This window comes from Haliotis asinina, chromosome 6, assembly GCF_037392515.1.
Source record: "Haliotis asinina isolate JCU_RB_2024 chromosome 6, JCU_Hal_asi_v2, whole genome shotgun sequence".
Lineage (NCBI taxonomy): Eukaryota > Metazoa > Mollusca > Gastropoda > Lepetellida > Haliotidae > Haliotis > Haliotis asinina.
This window is the reverse complement of record NC_090285.1, coordinates 7,462,280-7,480,639: the sequence shown is the minus strand read 5'-3', so window position 1 is coordinate 7,480,639 and position 18,360 is coordinate 7,462,280. Positions and strand designations below refer to the sequence as shown.

The window sequence follows — 18,360 nt, the reverse complement described above, 5'->3', positions numbered from 1 at the left end:
GCCGTTATGGGGGAGGATCTACCATAGCCCTGGGAGGAATCAGCAGAAACTAAAAAACAGATCTGCATGTCATTGGGAGGTGCACGATGACGGGCCTTTGGTACAGGGATGGAATCCTCTATGTGTACCTGAGAACCTACGGTGGTTTCGTTGGTCCACAGTTCATCTTGATGGACGATAACCTGTACCCATCGTGCAAGGATGATAACACACTTTCTGTGGAACACGAAACAATTGTTCGTATTGAATGGCTCGCTCGCCGGACCTAACCCCTGTGGAGCACGTGTAGAATATCCTGCAGATTGCCATTTCCAGACTACAGGCACATCCCGGTACTCAAAAAGAACTCGGAAATGCCCTGGTCGAAGAATTGAAAAACCTTTCAATGGCGAGTATCCGAGTTCTTACTGACAGCGTAAACCGTCGATACCAAGCTGTCACTCGGGAATGGGAAATCACACACGCACACACACACACACACACACGCACACACGCACGCACGCACGCACATATACACACACGCACATACGCACAGAGAGAGAAATAGAGAGAGAGACACACACAGACACACACACACACGCACACACACACATACACACGCGCGCGCACGCGGATGATTAAAACAAGGGCATACAACGCTGGATCTACATGTACTTGACAAAGGTCGGTGTTTATACTTGATACTCTCCATGAACAACGTGATGCATTTTTTAAAATGTAAACGTAAGTAGAGTGAGTCATCCCTTTGCCGTGTCCTGAATACTACCCTGTAACAATACCCGGGGTCATTATGTCGAAGTATTCAGGCATAACAACGACGTTTATCTCACGAAGCAGCCTTTCATAAGCATAGAGTATGTCACAATCAGCTGTACATGAAACCCATAAACATTTATATCTCTAAAGTGTGAAATGTCCCACGTATGAATTCCTTTAAAATTTTTCGATTTTAAAAGTGCAAGCATCCCGGAAGTATCCTTTTTAAGGGTTGCGTCCCTTTGCGGTTCCAGAGTCCGACCTTATTCCATGGTAGATGAACACCTGTACTCATGTTGTTGTTTGTTTTACTGAAATGATGGTGATCAAAATCACGACGGGGACAACAGGAATGTACTCGGGGGAATCGAGCACGGTTAATCGGGGTGATGAGCGAAAGCTTTAACCACTAGGTTATCTCACTGTGGGGTGAACCGGGCTTCGAACCCTCAGTCACAGGTTCCCGTCAACCCAAGGAACAATTCTTAACAGCGAATTACCATCCACGTCTCAGCTAGGTACTAAAATGTGGAATCGACGGTTGAAAACGTGACTAGTTTTTAATTGGTAAACAAAATCCCAAAATCCAAAGGAAGTTTCAGATCTATCTTTCCAAATCCTCGTTCAAAGAGTGCAGGGAACAACATAATACACGTCTTCATAAAAACTCCATCGCCTGTTCAACAAGGACAAAGGGTAAACAAAAAATTGTTTGTGATAACAGCGTATCCTGTTCATGTCTCAAGTTACACGCTACGCCGAACACCTATGTAGGATGGGTAGCTGTTTCAACAGCCTTGTATACAATGATCTGTAACTAGTGCTACTGGTGACCAAACACTACATTGGTCATCCATTGTGGCTACTAGTAGCCATTAGGAGCCACACCATACACAGCCAGCCATGCCTGCTGACACATGTATGTGCTCTATGGACACATACTCCTGTCTTGATTGTGTGGCTATGTTTCTGCAGACTGGTATTTGTATCCAAGAGCACAGGTTCCAAGTCACATGCTGAAGTTGATCTTGAGAGTCCTTGGATGGGTGACCACGTGAATCTGCTTGACTCCTGTGAGCTTTGAATACCTTATACCTGCCTCACAACGAAGAACACGGCACCATACATGTGTTTTTAACTATTCTTAGTTATATCGCAATAACGTCTATGAGTATAAGGATCTGATATTATGTGTACGTAATTCTACGTATGTATGTATGTATGTATGTATGTATGTATGTATGTATGTATGTATGTATGTATGTATGTATGTATGTATGTATGTATGTATGTATGTATGTGTGTATGTGTGTGTGTGTGTGTGTGGTTGTGTGTGTGGTTGTGTGTGTGTGTGTGTGTGTGTGTGTGTGTGTGTGTGTGTGTGTGTGTGTGTGTGTGTGTGTTGTCTCGCCTACAGCAAGTATGTTTTGTTCCATAATGTCTGTGTTCTGCAAGCTGTGAATGAGTACCTGGTATGTCACAAGGCAGCATCACTGTTAACCTTACAGGCAGCTTGGATTGACGTGCATACTGATCCGCTGACCCAGGTAATATGGTAAACGCTTTGAGCATACACCTTAAGTTTAGTTGGAGGTTAACGCAATATGGCACACACACAAGGATATGTCCTTTGTATCCTCCCGACAAATATAGGAAATGATGAATTATTAGTGGACGTGTAATGACAATATACATCTAAAAAATCTTCGGTTGTGTAGATTAATACCCGGGATGTCTGTCTTAGTGTGGCTTTCATAACATAATATTGCCCTTGGTACTACGGGTGACTATTGAGGAGAAAACAACTATTCCGATAACAATAGTAACTATAATTACTCTAATTTCACCTTGAATTGTCTCATTTGAAGTCATTTCCCAAATTAACATATAGTTTATATGAAATGAAAACAAGTTGAAATACTTTCAATCTCTTTTAATAGCTTACAAGAAATTTAAAATCCAGATCTAGTAAACAGTTAAAACATAAACATGTTGTTCTTCACAATTTCAAACTCGTCTTTCAGAGTCACATGACGGGTATCCTTCCAAACGCAGATGCGTTAAGACAACACTCCTTGATATGTAGGCTGTACCCTTGATTTAGAAAAATGGTATCACCCATGTAACGAGTTCTGGCAATGAAGCAAGTGATCCAATAAGAATAATATTTCACCAGAAACATGGCATACATATTCTAAAGATTTATTAAATCCTGTATCACCTGATGATTGTGACCAGAAGTGGGATGCTTATATCGGAAACTAATTAGCGAGTATAGTTATGAACATTGTAGATTGTGTAAATAATAACTGTCTTAGGACACAACAACTGCAGAAATTAGAAAATTAACGACATGATTGCACCCTGCTTTGCTTTATTGTTTTCACTAATAGTGAGTAAAGGTTATTTCCCCAGATGGGGAGATCCTGGCCCAATTAATTAGTATACTATTTTTATCTGTGTTTTAGGAGGTCTGTCTTATGGGAGTGAATCGCATGCCGTGTTTGCCGCCATGTTTGTTTAGGAGATAGGAGGGGGATAACTCTAAACAGAGTGAACGAATCTGGTATTTCATGTATCTTGCGCAGCGCATTTATCAACGGAAGTCGATTACTAAACTATAGCACATATGCGTACTATCAGAGACCATATAATATTATATTATCTATTATATGGTCTCTGGTACTATCAATGCTTCCATAGTTTTTTGGTTTCTGCCATCGATAAATCGCTATCAGAGACTCAGCAATTGAAACCCATCAATAGTCCGATGCGTCGTTACAGCACTGATTGGTAGTGCCCGTTATTCCGCCTAAAGACCTGTCCAATGATGAACTGGGTCTCTAGCAAAGTCACTGCACCCTAGAACATACCATAGATACTGCACTGGGAACATGACAGGGCATCCCAGTCCATTGTACACATGTCCCCTCTACAGAGATAAGGACAAAGGGATAACCTAGTGGTTAATGCATTTGTTGCAACACCAGTCGCTGACAGATAAACTGTACCTTTGGATCTGCCAAGTATTTGGGTAATTTTGGATAGTCATGGACTGAAATATATCCTTAATTTCAGTTTTGATCTGCGAAAAAGACTGAATAACATTCACCTAACATAACATGTACATATGTAACATGTTTTCAATCAAACAGCTTCTCAGCACACAATAAAAACATTTTTCAGCATACATTATCACAGTTTTGTGGTTGGCAGTGCCGCACAACCGTTGATTAGTGGATAGCTTCGTAAATCCAAATACTGGTTGGCGTATGAGTTAAATATTATCCGAGTAATCGGTAATCTCGATTCCACCGCGGTGGAAAAGACATGAATTGATCACTTAGTACAAATATATAGGAACACTTCCACGCAACAAATGTGGCAGGGGAGCTAACTCACGCGGTCCTGTTGGCGACCCGATCCATTAGCCACATCGTTCATCTTGACGGCGACACTCTTTCTGGAGGTTTGGATGTCTATTAGTCGTAATAAAAACATTCCTGAAGTTATTTACAGATTTTGTGGGCGCAGTTCTCACTATCGATTATGTATTGACTGTTTGGTTCATGAGTCTCATCAACGTAGGTTGATATCCTGACAAACAACGATGTTGTTCGAGCTGCAACCCAGGTCGACCGAGTGTTGTTTGTCAAGATCAGATATGAACAATGTTGATTTGGTCCACGTCAGGGAGACCGTTTGAAGATTTGTAAGTGTAACCGACAATAAGTTCGGGAGTAAATATGAAGTTACATCTGGAAGTATTAATATTAGAGACGAATATTAACCAATTGTAGCGACAGTTTGACTATACGCGTGGGACCGTGGTACAATTGGACGCCATCTTTATTCGTTTCGTTCAGAGGTTGGATCAACTGTCAAAGTTACCAGACGCGAAAGGATGAAGGATGGTTAAATGAACATGGAGTCGGAACATGGAGTCAATTCATTTAACGGTAGTTGGGACACTCAGTGGTGCATTAATACAGCTATTTTTACTCCCAACAGATATTGCCAATCACTGTATGCCCCCTCCATCTTTTCTCCTCATGACGTCACTCACTAACAGCTATCGTCTATCATCGTATGCCTTCATCATATATTTTCCTGATGACGTCACTCGCTAACAGCTACAGAAGGTATTTTGACTTAGCTCTGAGTATCTGTTCTAAGCAATTTAACATATGACTTTAGAGGTTTGGAATCCCGAAAATATCAATGAAGTCACATTAAGTAAAATTCATCGTTGTGACCAAATGACGACAAAGAGAAGATCATCAACAAGAACAACACCACCAACAACAATATTAGCAACAACATCAACAACATAAACAAGATCCGTCACGTATCAGGTGAACAAATAATGGCATGGCTTCTGACGTTTGTTTATTTGAATCTCAACTATTGTTCACCCTCGATGAAATGGACCAGATCATATCTGCACCTCACCTGCTTTAACTGGCTTTAGTCATCGTTTATTGTTCAGCACGAAGCCCTCCTGAGATTCCTGCTTTAAGTGGCGAGTACTAAAATACATTTCTGAAGATATATACGGATTTTATGGCTGCAGTTCAGACTATTGATTCTTGGGCGTCTGGAACAAGATAATCTGTTTTTACGGAAGCTTGAACGACATACATATAACAAGGACGATATTGTCAAGGTTACAATCTAGCTGTCTTAGTGGGAAATATGTATTACTGTATAATCATCTCAGATCTATAAATATCAGAGGCTAATATCGATAAATTTCCAAGGACCTGGAATTTCATGCAACTATAACCGGACAATAAGCGTGGGATGGTGATCAAATGGACGTCATCTTTATTCGTTCCGTTTAAAGGTTGGTGCATGTTTCACAGTTACCCTTCGTGAAGGATGAAGCTACTCCAGTGAGACTCCAACCTGGCCTTGATGGTTAAATGTGCAAGGATTGTAGAAGACGTTTCTCCTTCATGTAATAATTGTAGTGGTAAAGTAGTCATACAGGCCAGGTCATAACAGCATTAGGAAGAATGTGAGAATCGCACTGTTTGACGAAGTTAAAACATCACACAAGAACTCTACTAAGCTTCACATTCCCAATGGTTCATCTCAGTGGCCGCTTATAGATTTTGTGTCTCCGTCGGGGAAACATGAAACATTATGCTGTCCTTTTTTCTAAAAAAAAACCCCACCATTTGCATCGACGTTCAAACCAGGTCATAATGTTCGTTTAAGTTACATCCAGATGTATTGTTTTATGTTTGAATTGTTGTCATTTTTCATAAAACAATGTTCTAACTTGACTTCTTAATGCTAATGCAATTTAATGGATTTAGGTTGAAGGGAGGGGTTATGGACTAAGGAATTATCGGTGTGTTATAAACAACGCTTTAATGATGTTGGGGACATTAATTTAGTACGCCTGTAAGAAAACACTGTAATTTTATTGTTTATTGTTTACTGTGTATCTCTTGTACACCTTGACCATGACACAAGGTACAAGTTTGTCTTTTACGAGAAGTCTGGGTCTGTTCTATTTGTTTGTTGTTTAACGTAACTCCCAGCAATAATCCAGCTATATGTCAACGATATGTTATCAATAGCGTGTGGACCAGACAATCACGTGATCAACTACGTGATCATCCATGTACGTAACATGGATAGTATGACATGTGCCATTAGCAAGTTGACGCGAAATATCAACGCGTCGATGTTGAAAATGGGGTGCTATTATATTTTGCCCATTTAAAGACGATTTTCGTCACTTAAAACTGCTTAAATAACGTTTTCGTACACTAAAAGTAATTATTTGCATTGTTCTGGTGACATATACTTTGCCATTGTATCGGTGGAAATGCTATGAAATATTTTAACAACACATTCTAAGATTTTTCTACAGTGACTATATGGCAGGTTGCCCAGCATTGAAGGCCGCCATTCGGTAGTGTTTGCCGGGGACAGTGTCGAGGCTCTAGCACAGCAGACTCTGGGAAAAGAGATGTTTCATTGTTTTAAATTCTGTACGCAGTATCTAATGGGTTTCCCTTTCACTTACGTTGACTACTTGAATTAGATTAAAGTGAAGTGAAGTGACAATTAGTGCCCCTTTACAAAGGAGGGCACACTGTGTTAGAATGTTGCTATACAAACTACAAGTGGTAGGTGGAACACATCATATATTTTATCATCATATAGATATGGATAAGACGTTTTTATGACAGTGTCCTCATTCTGCTGCATGAACAGGTGTCCGATTTGGAGTCGGACTCTGATCGGCGGGCGTCCTCCCATTAGCAAGACATCCCATTAGCAAGACACTTTAAAACAACAATGTCACAGCTTAGTGCACTCATTAAAGACGTGATTACCCCTCTCCTGAAAATGGACTCGTGTTACTATAAACACATCCAGAAGAAAGGAAATAGAACAAGGACTCAAATATATTTGACCAATTCTTTATAATGATAATTGATAATGATTTGACACTTATTCCGTTACAGGTCATAATTCAGTCCATTTATCACACAGGAGCAGACTTTAGCCCTAGGGTGAACTAGGGTGAATTTATATGTGTACTAAGTAACGTTTAAGAAACCATTCATGTTAAGCAATGTTTGAGTAGACTATCCCTACTTGTATTTTACAGGTTCTTAACTCCATACTCCCTGAGAATCTTCAAAACAGAATTATTGGTCTACTCTCCTTAATTAACCGCTCATGACGGCGATAACAAAAGCGGCGCACACATAACCTTTCTTATACTGGTCAAAACGTACTTGTCTGGGGTGAGAATCAGATACTGATAGCCAGTGTGGTGATAGGGCAATTTATCAGCTGTTGGTCAGGAATAGAAATACACGGAGATAGAAAGAGAGCGTGTGACAATCTGGACCACAGTTTGCGTGTCACTACTGACACACTCTCCTCGCCATCAGGATGTTGGTGCTGTTGCTGTCCGCCGCTGTAGTTGCTGTCAGTGTTGGAACGCCACTGCCCATCCATGACAGTACCCCTCAAGCGTTCACAATCAACCTTGACCTTGCCCCGGACCAGAGATGGGCACATGTGGTCACCAAGTTTTCCGAACTGGCAAAAGATGCACACAAGGTCATTGCGTAAGTAACATCACCAGTCGTTCAAACAGATTTAGCCAAGTATATGTTATACATTAATCGTCAAATTAGATTTTCAAGATCAAAATACATTTCATTTCAATATACATATTCATCACTTCGATTTTTTTTCCAAACTGTAGAGAACACATAACTTTTAATCAGCTTTATTCTTCTATGACTAAAAAAAGTTACACATTTATTCAGTCAAACAGAAGCTGAAACCAAAGTAGCTCACTGAAATGTGATATCGATATGTGACCTACTTCCGTAAATAGGTCACCGCGTTCGACTACAAGGACAAAGATATTCTGGTGACATCCTGTAACACTGCTTTTCTGGGGATTTGCCAAAGTACAAGAACACCTTACTACACTCAGAGACAAAGAAAAGTACGACGCCAGCGCGCAAAGAGACACTGATGTACTCAAACACAAACATGCACGCAAGCATGGTGTAGCCTAGAGGTTAGAACTTGCGTTTCTCACGAGTAAGAAGAGGGTTCGATACCCGACATGGGCGCAATGTAGGCGCATTTTTAGACTTCTGCCGCCGTGATGTTGCTGAGATTTCTAAAAGGGCTGCAAAAATCATATTCCCTCACTCACTCATGCAATTTGGAAAAACAACATTGGGTGACATTCTGCTTTGACTGACAACGACTGTCAGGGGACACGACCGTCCTTAGTTTGACGTTATGAGACGTAATGGCATAATTCATCTTCATCCTGGCTTCATTTGTTACAGATCCCTCGTCCCAGAAGACGCCATCCCCCTGGTGGAGGAGATCGGCAGTGAACTGGACAATTATCTTCCCAAGGAATATGCAGATGAGATGAGAGGTGAGATACAAGGAAGTGAGCGTGACCTTCCGCAAGACCTTTAGCATATGACCTTCAGCTTCAGTGTAACCTAAGCGTAAGTGTGACCTTCACCTTGAGTGTAAGTGAGTTGGTGTGTTTAGTTTTACGTCGCACTCAGCACTAAACATGTGATTAAAGATCACATATGCTCTAGTAGGGTACAAATACAAAATCACATGCTGACATCGCTATAAATGAAACCCCGTCATTAAAACTACTCATTTCGACCTTTAATTAACTTAAATCGACCTTTTTGTCAACAGTGCACAATTCTCAACCGCAAACGAAATTTCAAGTTGAACCAATCAGAGCGGCGCGTCTTCGTGTCGTAATAATATTGTAGGTATAGAAATGAGGGTCTGTGCAGTATTCATCTACATTTCAGGAGTTAAACTATTTCGTTCATTGGTTTGTACAAACCTGAAATCGCGAAAGCTATTGTGAAAAATGAAAGCTATATGTTCTCACAGTCTACTATCATTTAGTTTTGTCTCCTGCTTTGCCCAGTTTTCGAGTTACAACCCTTGTTTTCATAGATGATTCTGTCAAAATAACTTGGTGTCGCTAGGTTGTAATCTGTGTTAGGTGGTGTAAACCTACACGTTATTTGTTATCATTCACCTGATGCTCAGTAAATGAATTTATAACAGGTGTAATTAGTGGTAATGCCACATAGATTACCTGACAAAGGTCCCCATTTGGCATTTCTTGTGTCTGGATCGGTCAAAGGATTAACCGATAACACGCTGATTGATGCGGATTTAAATGGGGGATTTGTCAAAAGGTAGTGTTTATGTCTGTACATTTACTAATCTATACTGAATATACTCGTGTCTGTGTCTATGTAAAAACAACACCCTTCTTTCAAAGCATTAACCGCCAATGCATTGATTGATTGCTCATTATTGGCTAATTAAATAACTTTTTTTAAAAGAATGACGCACATTATGAAATTAGTTGCCAGGTGTGCTACCTTGGGTGACCAATGAAATTATACAGCAAAGTGAAAAACCTGAAACGATACAATACGTTTTCGTATATTAGACCGTTAAAAGACACATCACTTGGGAAATCTGCAGATGAATCATGTATCACTCGTTTTTGTGGATATTGATGGATACATTCCTCGAACAATGTAATAGCCAGACATTGCTCCTATAACTTTAATTTTAATATTTGCATTTTTGTTTTTATTAAGTTGTCGTAGTTTTCAACAGAATCATTGTTTTCGTCGTGAAGTGTAATGATGCAGACGACATACACTAGGGCGTGCGTGCGAATTATGATTCATATAGGCAAACTATAAAATGTCTACATATTACATTCCTGTCTTTCGCAGATCGCGTCTTTTTATTAAGTTTCAAAAATGAATACAAGTATGATTATAAAGTAGTTAAGATTATGAGACCAAGTATAAAGACGCATATTGACAAGTACCTACATACTGGTGAGTGAACGTTACAAACCAAATAAAATTAGCAAGTGAAGAAATTTATCGCGCAGTATTTTCACTTCGACACCGACCTCGCATAGGATATGTTACAGGTTGTGTCATGCAAACTCCTTTTGGTAATGATTCAAATGCATATTTACCTATTAGTAGAAAGTAGAAAGTAGAAAGTTTTGATTTTCTAACTTGATGAGACAAACCATAATCTCATTAATTCAAACGGACTTCACGATTTTCAAAAATGGCGGTGCCCTTTCTTAGGGTGAATGCTATTTAAGTTTGTTTTCACCGACTTACAAAATCAAAATTACTTTCTACTGGTAGTAAAATATGTATTTCATTGATGGAAATTAGGATTTTACATGACATTGCTTATAACATAACAATTTCACTCTTGGAAGCGGTCAATATAAGGGGTCAATATAATATTACTTACGATATATTCATGCAAAATCAGTTTGGTCAGCAATGTGTAGTAACCAGTCTTAATTTCATAAACTCGATGAAACTTGAACTCCATTTTCTATCCTGGAAGCATGGTAGGGGGCGAACCATCCAATTTAGTATATACCACAGGCTTCCACAACGCTCACTTCGCACACACTAACAACCAGTTTAAGCACAAACTACGGGGTCCGGTGGAAATCTGAGCATAGTGACACCATCACCTGACCCCAAGGAGCAATTGACGGCAACACAACAATTCGGCATGTCTTTGGTGACGTCGAGAAACCAGCAAAATGCCGAGCTTCCTACACATTTTCTGTACAACTAACTGAAAATCGTTCCTTCTGTGACGTCACTGTAGGGCTCTGGCGACAGAGTTACGTAACCTGTCTGCGGTTTTGTTTGAGGGCGAGAGAAGAAGACGGCTTTTTAGCAACTTTTGAGCACTTGTTTTTTGTTGTTGTTTTTTAAAAAAATGGTGTTCCGTTTATGACTAACCAGAAGTCTTTCATATGCAGTGGTAAAAAGTGTACCAAAAATTGAGTTTAGTTGTCCTTTAAATCAATAACTTCTTAACTTCTCAAGTTAAATTTGGTTGATTATTTCAGGCATATCGACTGCTCTGAACTCCAGTCTCGGAGACGTCGTGCTCACCAACCTCGCCTACGACATCACAGCGTACGTCTCCTACTCCCGTCTCTTGCACGTCACGTCAAAGATAACTGATTAGCCCCTTGTTGTTTATCGCCATAGTAAGCAATAGTCCAACAATATGGGGACAATCTGTAAATAACCCAGGCGTGATCCAAAGTCCGAACGATCGGGTACAGTGATACTCAGTCCACCTTTAACAGTGTGACACCCCATAAATTTGGTTGTCGTTTACAACCAACGGCTGTTGTTGAAGGCCCGTTCTACTCCGGCGTTTATCAGCGAATTAAGCACTTCACGTGAGAACATGTAGATACCAATCTGTCGCCAGGGTCAGTCCCACCTGGTCTCCTGTGCTTGCAGTGTATATACATAGATCCATATTCATTACATAGTCAACAGCTAAGTGGTTTCATTTAGCTGCGCAACATATGGCAACTGCCTTTGCCCATTGCTTCAAATCCTTATAACGCCATCATTGTGTGGTCAAAGACACCATTATAATTTGTACGACCTTCGTCATGTTGTATTTTTCAATCAAGATGGAAGGTAACCACCAACCCGCCACCGACATATTGGCAGCTCTACTGATGCGACAGGAAAATGTGAGTGGGAGATTCTGTGGAAAGACACCGTCCACATCTTGTGTCACCACAGCTCTACCTTCTGCTTCAGGTTCTGTACGAGTATCGTCTGTCAGGACAGCAAGGGACAGATCTGGCACGCCAGGAACCTGGACTACAGCTACGGCTCCATCCTTCGGTCCAGCACCATCAAGGTGGACTACCAGAGGGGAGGTCAGGTGAGGCAGCCATATAGGTTCAGGAACTCCAGTAAAGCCTTGTGGACGAAGAAGCCGTCAGATTTGGACAGACTGAAGAGCAGCTGACGGCATGAGCCGTCGAAAGGCAGAATAACCATGGTCGTAAATGTATGATAAAGTATACGATCGTATTACCGATGCGATCCCTTCGTTGAATGGGACAGAAAATCCCGTAACCACCCAGTCCTTATTCCTTGGGTGGGTGAGTCATATTGATTGGGACCCTCTCTGTCCATGTATTGATAGGGAGTGATAGGTCGACCCTTGGATGCTCGCCCAGATACGTTTAACTGCCATAGTTACACGTGTAATGTATTTTATACTGTTTGTTGTATTTGTTGTTGCGTTTCAGACGGTTTACACCGGCATCACCTTCGCCGGCTACGTCGGTCTACTGACCGGACAGCGGCCAAATGCATTCACCGTCACCGTGGACGAGAGGGGTAGGAACTGGATTTATACAAACATGTAACCTTTTTGTGATGCATATATACTCTTCAAAAAACTTTTGAATTTTAAAAACAAATTTGACACAAACCAATCCATGCTGTAAGAGAACATTGAGCAAACCTTTGCTGACGACAAAACGCTTCAAAAGAGAAACGTTGAACGTTAACGTTAAACTCACGTGAATCGCTAAAACACACCCTACATAAAATGTACAAGCATCATGAAATTGTGTACCACACTGACCTGAAGCCTGTGACTATAGGCATTAAAAGACCACGTCATTGGTACTCCACGTGAGTTTCTATAGACGACGAGAGAATGAAAACGACACAACGCAGTCGGTCCTTAACAAGAATTGTCATCGTACAGTGAGGTGGCATAGCACTTCAGCGTGTCCAGAGAGATTACCTCAAACCGATACCCGATACAACTATACTGCGAGTATTAATGACATACCCAGGCCTGGCCGACACAGAGTTACTGTCAGGATCGCTACATCCGATTCAGGCATCGTCGTTTAAACAACACGGCCACATCATCCAGAACAATCCAGATCCCGAGACTGCGCAGAATCTCCGACCACACAGTGCGGAACTAGCTATGGGAAGCCAGACCTTTTGCCAGAAATACAGTTCAACGTCACGTCGTCCCCTTTATCAACGTCAGCGGTTGATGTTTGGAGCATGACAATGCTCGATGTCACTTAACACGAGTTTGAGAGGACTTTCCCCAGCAAAACAACGTTCAGGTGTTGCCTTGACCTTCTAGATCACCCAATTTGTCTCCCATCGAATATCTATGGGATTGTATCAAAACATTCCTCAAGACAGCATTCGGCATCTCCTTTCTCCCGTGGGTCACCGCTCCCAAATTGTTATCAATGTTCTTGGCGGCCACTCCAGATACTAACATTTTACTCTGACCTAGGGGCTTCAATAGCCCTCTGTGCTTTAACCAAACACTTTCTGGATAATCATAGCGTATACCGAACAACGATTACAACGAATTCGAGATACTGATGCCTTTGAGTTCATTATAACCGTAACTTTCTGTATAGCTTTTATGAAAAATACACCAGTCTATAGCATAACAAGTAGAGTTCTATCCCAAATCAGCATATATGCCCTTCAAAAACGTCAATTACGGCCTTGCAACTCATGCCCATAGATGCAGTCGGAAGGCAGATGGCAGCCTTGGGGGTTACAGCCACTCGCCCGCAAAAGCGGCAGTCAGCTGTTGTAGTATCTAAGGTTGTAGTTGTGGTTGTCGCCGTCGCAGACGTTTTAATCCGGTGACCTGGAAGGCCGTGACACGTTCTTGTTTGCTAGGAAGGCTGTGGTGATACGTCTTGTATGAGGACGGGCATTAATTGTCCTGCTGGAAGACAGCGTTGATGGTCATGGTGGGGGCAAGATCACATCGACATAGCGTTGTGCTGTCACGTTCCCACTGATGTGCACCAAGTTTGTCCTGGCGTTGTGAGAGATAGCTACCCACATCATTACACTTACTCTAACAAATCTGTGCACTTGCTGTATGCAGTTCACCTTTTCGGTGGTAGACAGCAAAAACTTCCATTCTGTCTGCAGAACATGAATCGGGTTTCATCGATGAACCACACGTGCCTCCATCGTCCCTGAGGCCATACCATGTGCGCCCAGCACCATTGCAGTCGTATGCCACCTAGACAAAAGCACGCCTTGGTCGCAACCCTCCATCTCGTGGACGGTTCCGCGCAGTCTGCTCCGAGATCCTGCACAGCTCCGGTATTGCGGGTGCAGTGGAGGAAGCAATTGTCGTCATTTGTCTTGGTCAGGTGTGGTGGTACGTGGCACGTGTTGATTCCTGCTGCTGTTAGCTGTTCCATACCAGCAATATGGTAAAGGGGAACCATTAAAAACCTTGCAACGTCTGATCTGGCGTTGTTCCGCTGCGCTTCCTTCAGTCTTGGCATTATGAAGTCGGAGAGTTTTAAGCAAAGTGATGCAAAATCGAAACAGTGATTGCTGTGCCTTTTACACGTGCATACCATGCCTTTGCGTAAGTGGCTCAAAAACGACATCAGTTGCGGTTTTCTAATTTTCACTGTTAGCCACTCATCGATTTCCAAACGATTCTTGCAATTAAAACGCGTTCTGCATGGTACACAACACAACATATTCAGCGTTCGTAACACTAAGTTCCACATATCTAAATTATATTTATTAAGAATTTTACACTTTTTTACTTTTTTAAAATATATTTTCAGCGAATTTTGATAGAAAATCACAAATAGTATATGGAGCAACAAAGATGTCTACGGAGGTCAGTACAGAGAATACACTGTGTGTTTACAGATCAAGGACAGTGGTGGATGAACCTCCTGGTCGCCATCTTGGACCAGTCTGCCAAACCCATCGGCCTCCTCGTCAGAGATGTGAGTACACGTCACGATTTCATGTGTTCCCGAGCCCAGGAGCCCAGTAGGGATAACATGATCCGAAGGTCTCGTTCCTCCTCCTGACTCAGGAAGTACGTCACCTTAGTCATGCGTTAAACTGTTGAATAGAGACATGAAACCCGGTACATAGATCACAGATTCAGGTGACGAATAATAGACAAAGAGTTAAATGCCACTTCTTCGCTGTGGTATATCGATCTGCAGTTATTCCTGAACTGCCATTATGGAATTTCTGCTTTGAATATCAAGTGTTTATTTGAATTCAAAATCTAAAACTAATATGTTTTAGGCCTGCACAGATCGGCAAGTTTAGTCAGATATATTCCACAAATGGACTTACAAATAGCATATCGATAAGGATAATTTGCCCATGCAGTTTGATTAATATGAAGGATATACCTTTCTTCATAATCATTTATAGATATCACAATACCATATATAGATATATTATATATCGTTATCGGATAGAACGTATGCCAAAAGAGTATAAGATCTTGGTTCGACCCCTCATTATACCAACAGACTGTAATACATGTAGATGAGACTAGGATGGGATAAATCAAGAGCCCGAAAACATCAGTCTCCCGGTTGGTCAGAAGCATATCAGCCTGCGCCATTGTTATCACATGTCAGAAGAGGTGAAGGTCCTTCGCGCTAGAGTAAATGAGAAGGGAGGTAACTCACGCTTTGAGAGCGGGGAAATAGGGCGAGTTGAGTGAACGATGTTCAATGATGTAGAGAAACGCATGGCAGTTATATCAATGACGTACCTTGGATCTGACAAATTAATAAGCAACGATCTACGTTACTGAGATTTAATTGTTGCGATTTTCTTGCCAAGGTTTTGGCCACATCAACGACATACGCTGACGCCGTGGACGTCCTTTCCAGCACCGACACCGAAGCCGACGCCTACTTCATTGTCGGTGGCACCAAAAGCGGTGAAGGTGTGGTGATCACGAAGTCGAGGATCGGATCCGACGATTTGTGGTACATGAACGAAGCAGTGCCCGGGTGAGTGATCGAGGGAAGGGGTGAGGGTGGGAGGTGGGGATGGGAGAGAGATAATTCAGTTCGGGTGAAAAAAATTAGGGGTTTACTTACAGTGGAGGTCTTGCTGTTGTTTAGTTAGTTAGTTGTTGTTATTGTTCTGGCATTAAGAAATATTTTAGTTATTTGTCGGTAAACGATCGAGTCTGGACCAGGCTCGGTGACTGCCATCATGAACAACTGGGTTGAGGCACGATGAAAGGATTTGGCCATCCGATCCCGATGGGGGCCTCTTACGGCAAGCATGGGTTGCTGAAGACCAGTTCTAACCCTGATCCTCACGGGCATACACTTACGGTGATATCCATGTAATAGCATAGAGGCACGATGAAAGGATTTGGCCATTCGATCCCGATAGGCGCCTCTTACGGCGAGCATGGGTTGCTGAAGACCATTTCTAACCCTGATCCTCACGGGCATACACTTACGGTGATATCCATGTAATAGCATATGGTGCACATACAACACAGATATGCGTGTAGCTGAGCCGTAGTATCAGTAAATGGACGATACCTGGTATTTAAAACTTGATCGGACTCATAGCGCCTAACACAGCCGTGCCAACGAATACACATGGCATAGAATTTACTGTTTGTTCCAGGCATACGAGTAACGTGTGCCTGTATTCTCTATGACTGCAAGAGAGGCATGTTTGTTTCAGATGGTTCCTTGTAGAGACAAACTACGACCATTGGACAACTCCACCCCCAAGCGACAACAGACGGTAAGACGATATCAATAAGCAACACCTGTTTTCACAAAAATCAATTATGAACAAAAAGGGACTACTACTACTACTACTACTACTACTACTACTACTACTACTACTACTACTACTTGTGATGAATAAGATATTAGTACATCTTCCGATGCTCCAGACTGTAGAGCTAACCAGATTTCTAAAACACTTTCATAGCCCCATGTTAGAGATTAACAACGTAATATGACTACAACCTTCTCCGTTGACAGCGACCCCGCCGTTAACGCCATGAAGGCTTTGAATCGGAACAACATCAACGTCACCAGCTTGTACAACGTCATCTCCATCCACCCCGTCCTCAACAAGTCAGTGGTAGTTTCGGAGTTTATGTGAGAGAGTGAGCGTGTGAGTGAGCTATCGCCGTTTTGCACACTATTCTCGTTGTACCACGGCGTCAAAGAGAAAAAAACCCAGTAAGTTAAAGCAGTACATAGTTAATGTATGGTCACCCGTGACGTAAACCCATAACTAAGAATAAAATCGGATTCAAACTCACGACCGATGGACATTAACATGAGTAAGAGGCATAACTCTGCAAAACCAATAAAATGGCGGATTTCCCAAGTCAAAGTGAGTGAGTGAGTGAGTTTGGTTTTACGCCGCTTCTAGCAATACTCCAGCGATATCACGGCGGGGAAAATGGACTTCACACATTTTACCCATGTGGGGAATCGAACCCGGGTCTTCGGCATGACGAACGAACGCTTTAACCACTAGGCTACCCCGACGCCCCTAGTGTGGGTGTGTGCGGGTGTGGGTGGGTGGGTGTAGTCAAAGAGCAGATTCGGAAGCAAGATTGATGTTTGTACAGTTTTGAAATCTCTCTAATCCTACCATATTCCATCCCAAAGTCACCTCTACAAACCATGTCTCCTGGCACGTATTTCATTCCGACTTGTCTATTACAGCCGTACTGTATACAGCATCGTCATGTCTGCGGCCCAGCCCAATATTCTGACCTCATGGATCAGGACCCCTTAGAACAGAAGTCACCATGCCACGCAGAGCCACAGAAAACAGAACAAAGGACATTACTGAGTACTTTGTATTGTGATGAGGTTCTTATTGTTATGATGTATACAAAATGCATATCCAGCAACATTTACAATGATTACTGCAAAGGCAATTGTTGACAGCATTGCTGACGTAATTATTAATGGAGTCGATCATTGTGATTGCTGTCGCCATGTTGGCTCTCTTACCCTAATCTATTTTTCCAGTAGACTTATGCAATTAAATAGTCGGCCAGTCAGGGTGGCTGCAGTGATGGTTTCACTATAATGGTATGTGGAGGTGTACCTGCATAATATTATATCCATGGGGCTTCGGCTTATAGTACAACTAACGCTGGTCCTACTTGGGTGGTCCACTTAGATGACTTCCTCGTAAGCGACTGCGATTTTCTGAATATTCTGGTTCGGATTAAATATCAATATATTCTCACAACACAATACCTGGCCGTGAAAATCACATATATAAATAAGACAAAACAAAAATCGTGGAGTAAGTATGATGCATTTAACAATACAAATAAAGAGGTTCCGGTTACAAGTCATCCGGACAGGAACGA

General features: G+C 41.9%; 1 protein-coding gene across 2 annotated transcripts in view; it reads left to right on the top strand.

Annotated features, from left to right (window-relative positions):
- LOC137286204 (N-acylethanolamine-hydrolyzing acid amidase-like) overlaps positions 1-18,360 on the top strand; it is a 22,585-nt gene extending 4,225 nt beyond the window's left edge. The window contains exons 2-11 of one of the 2 annotated variants that reach the window (XM_067817920.1): positions 7,680-7,859; positions 8,604-8,698; positions 11,225-11,294; positions 11,943-12,069; positions 12,443-12,533; positions 14,877-14,956; positions 15,822-15,994; positions 16,692-16,754; positions 17,000-17,095; positions 17,699-18,360. In XM_067817920.1, the coding sequence (XP_067674021.1) occupies positions 7,680-7,859; positions 8,604-8,698; positions 11,225-11,294; positions 11,943-12,069; positions 12,443-12,533; positions 14,877-14,956; positions 15,822-15,994; positions 16,692-16,754; positions 17,000-17,095; positions 17,699-17,771 (1,048 nt within the window). In that variant the 3' untranslated portion in view covers positions 17,772-18,360. Of the gene's footprint in view, positions 1-7,390; positions 7,860-8,603; positions 8,699-11,224; positions 11,295-11,942; positions 12,070-12,442; positions 12,534-14,876; positions 14,957-15,821; positions 15,995-16,691; positions 16,755-16,999; positions 17,096-17,698 lie in introns of both variants that reach the window. The other variant, XM_067817921.1, reaches the window with a different exon arrangement.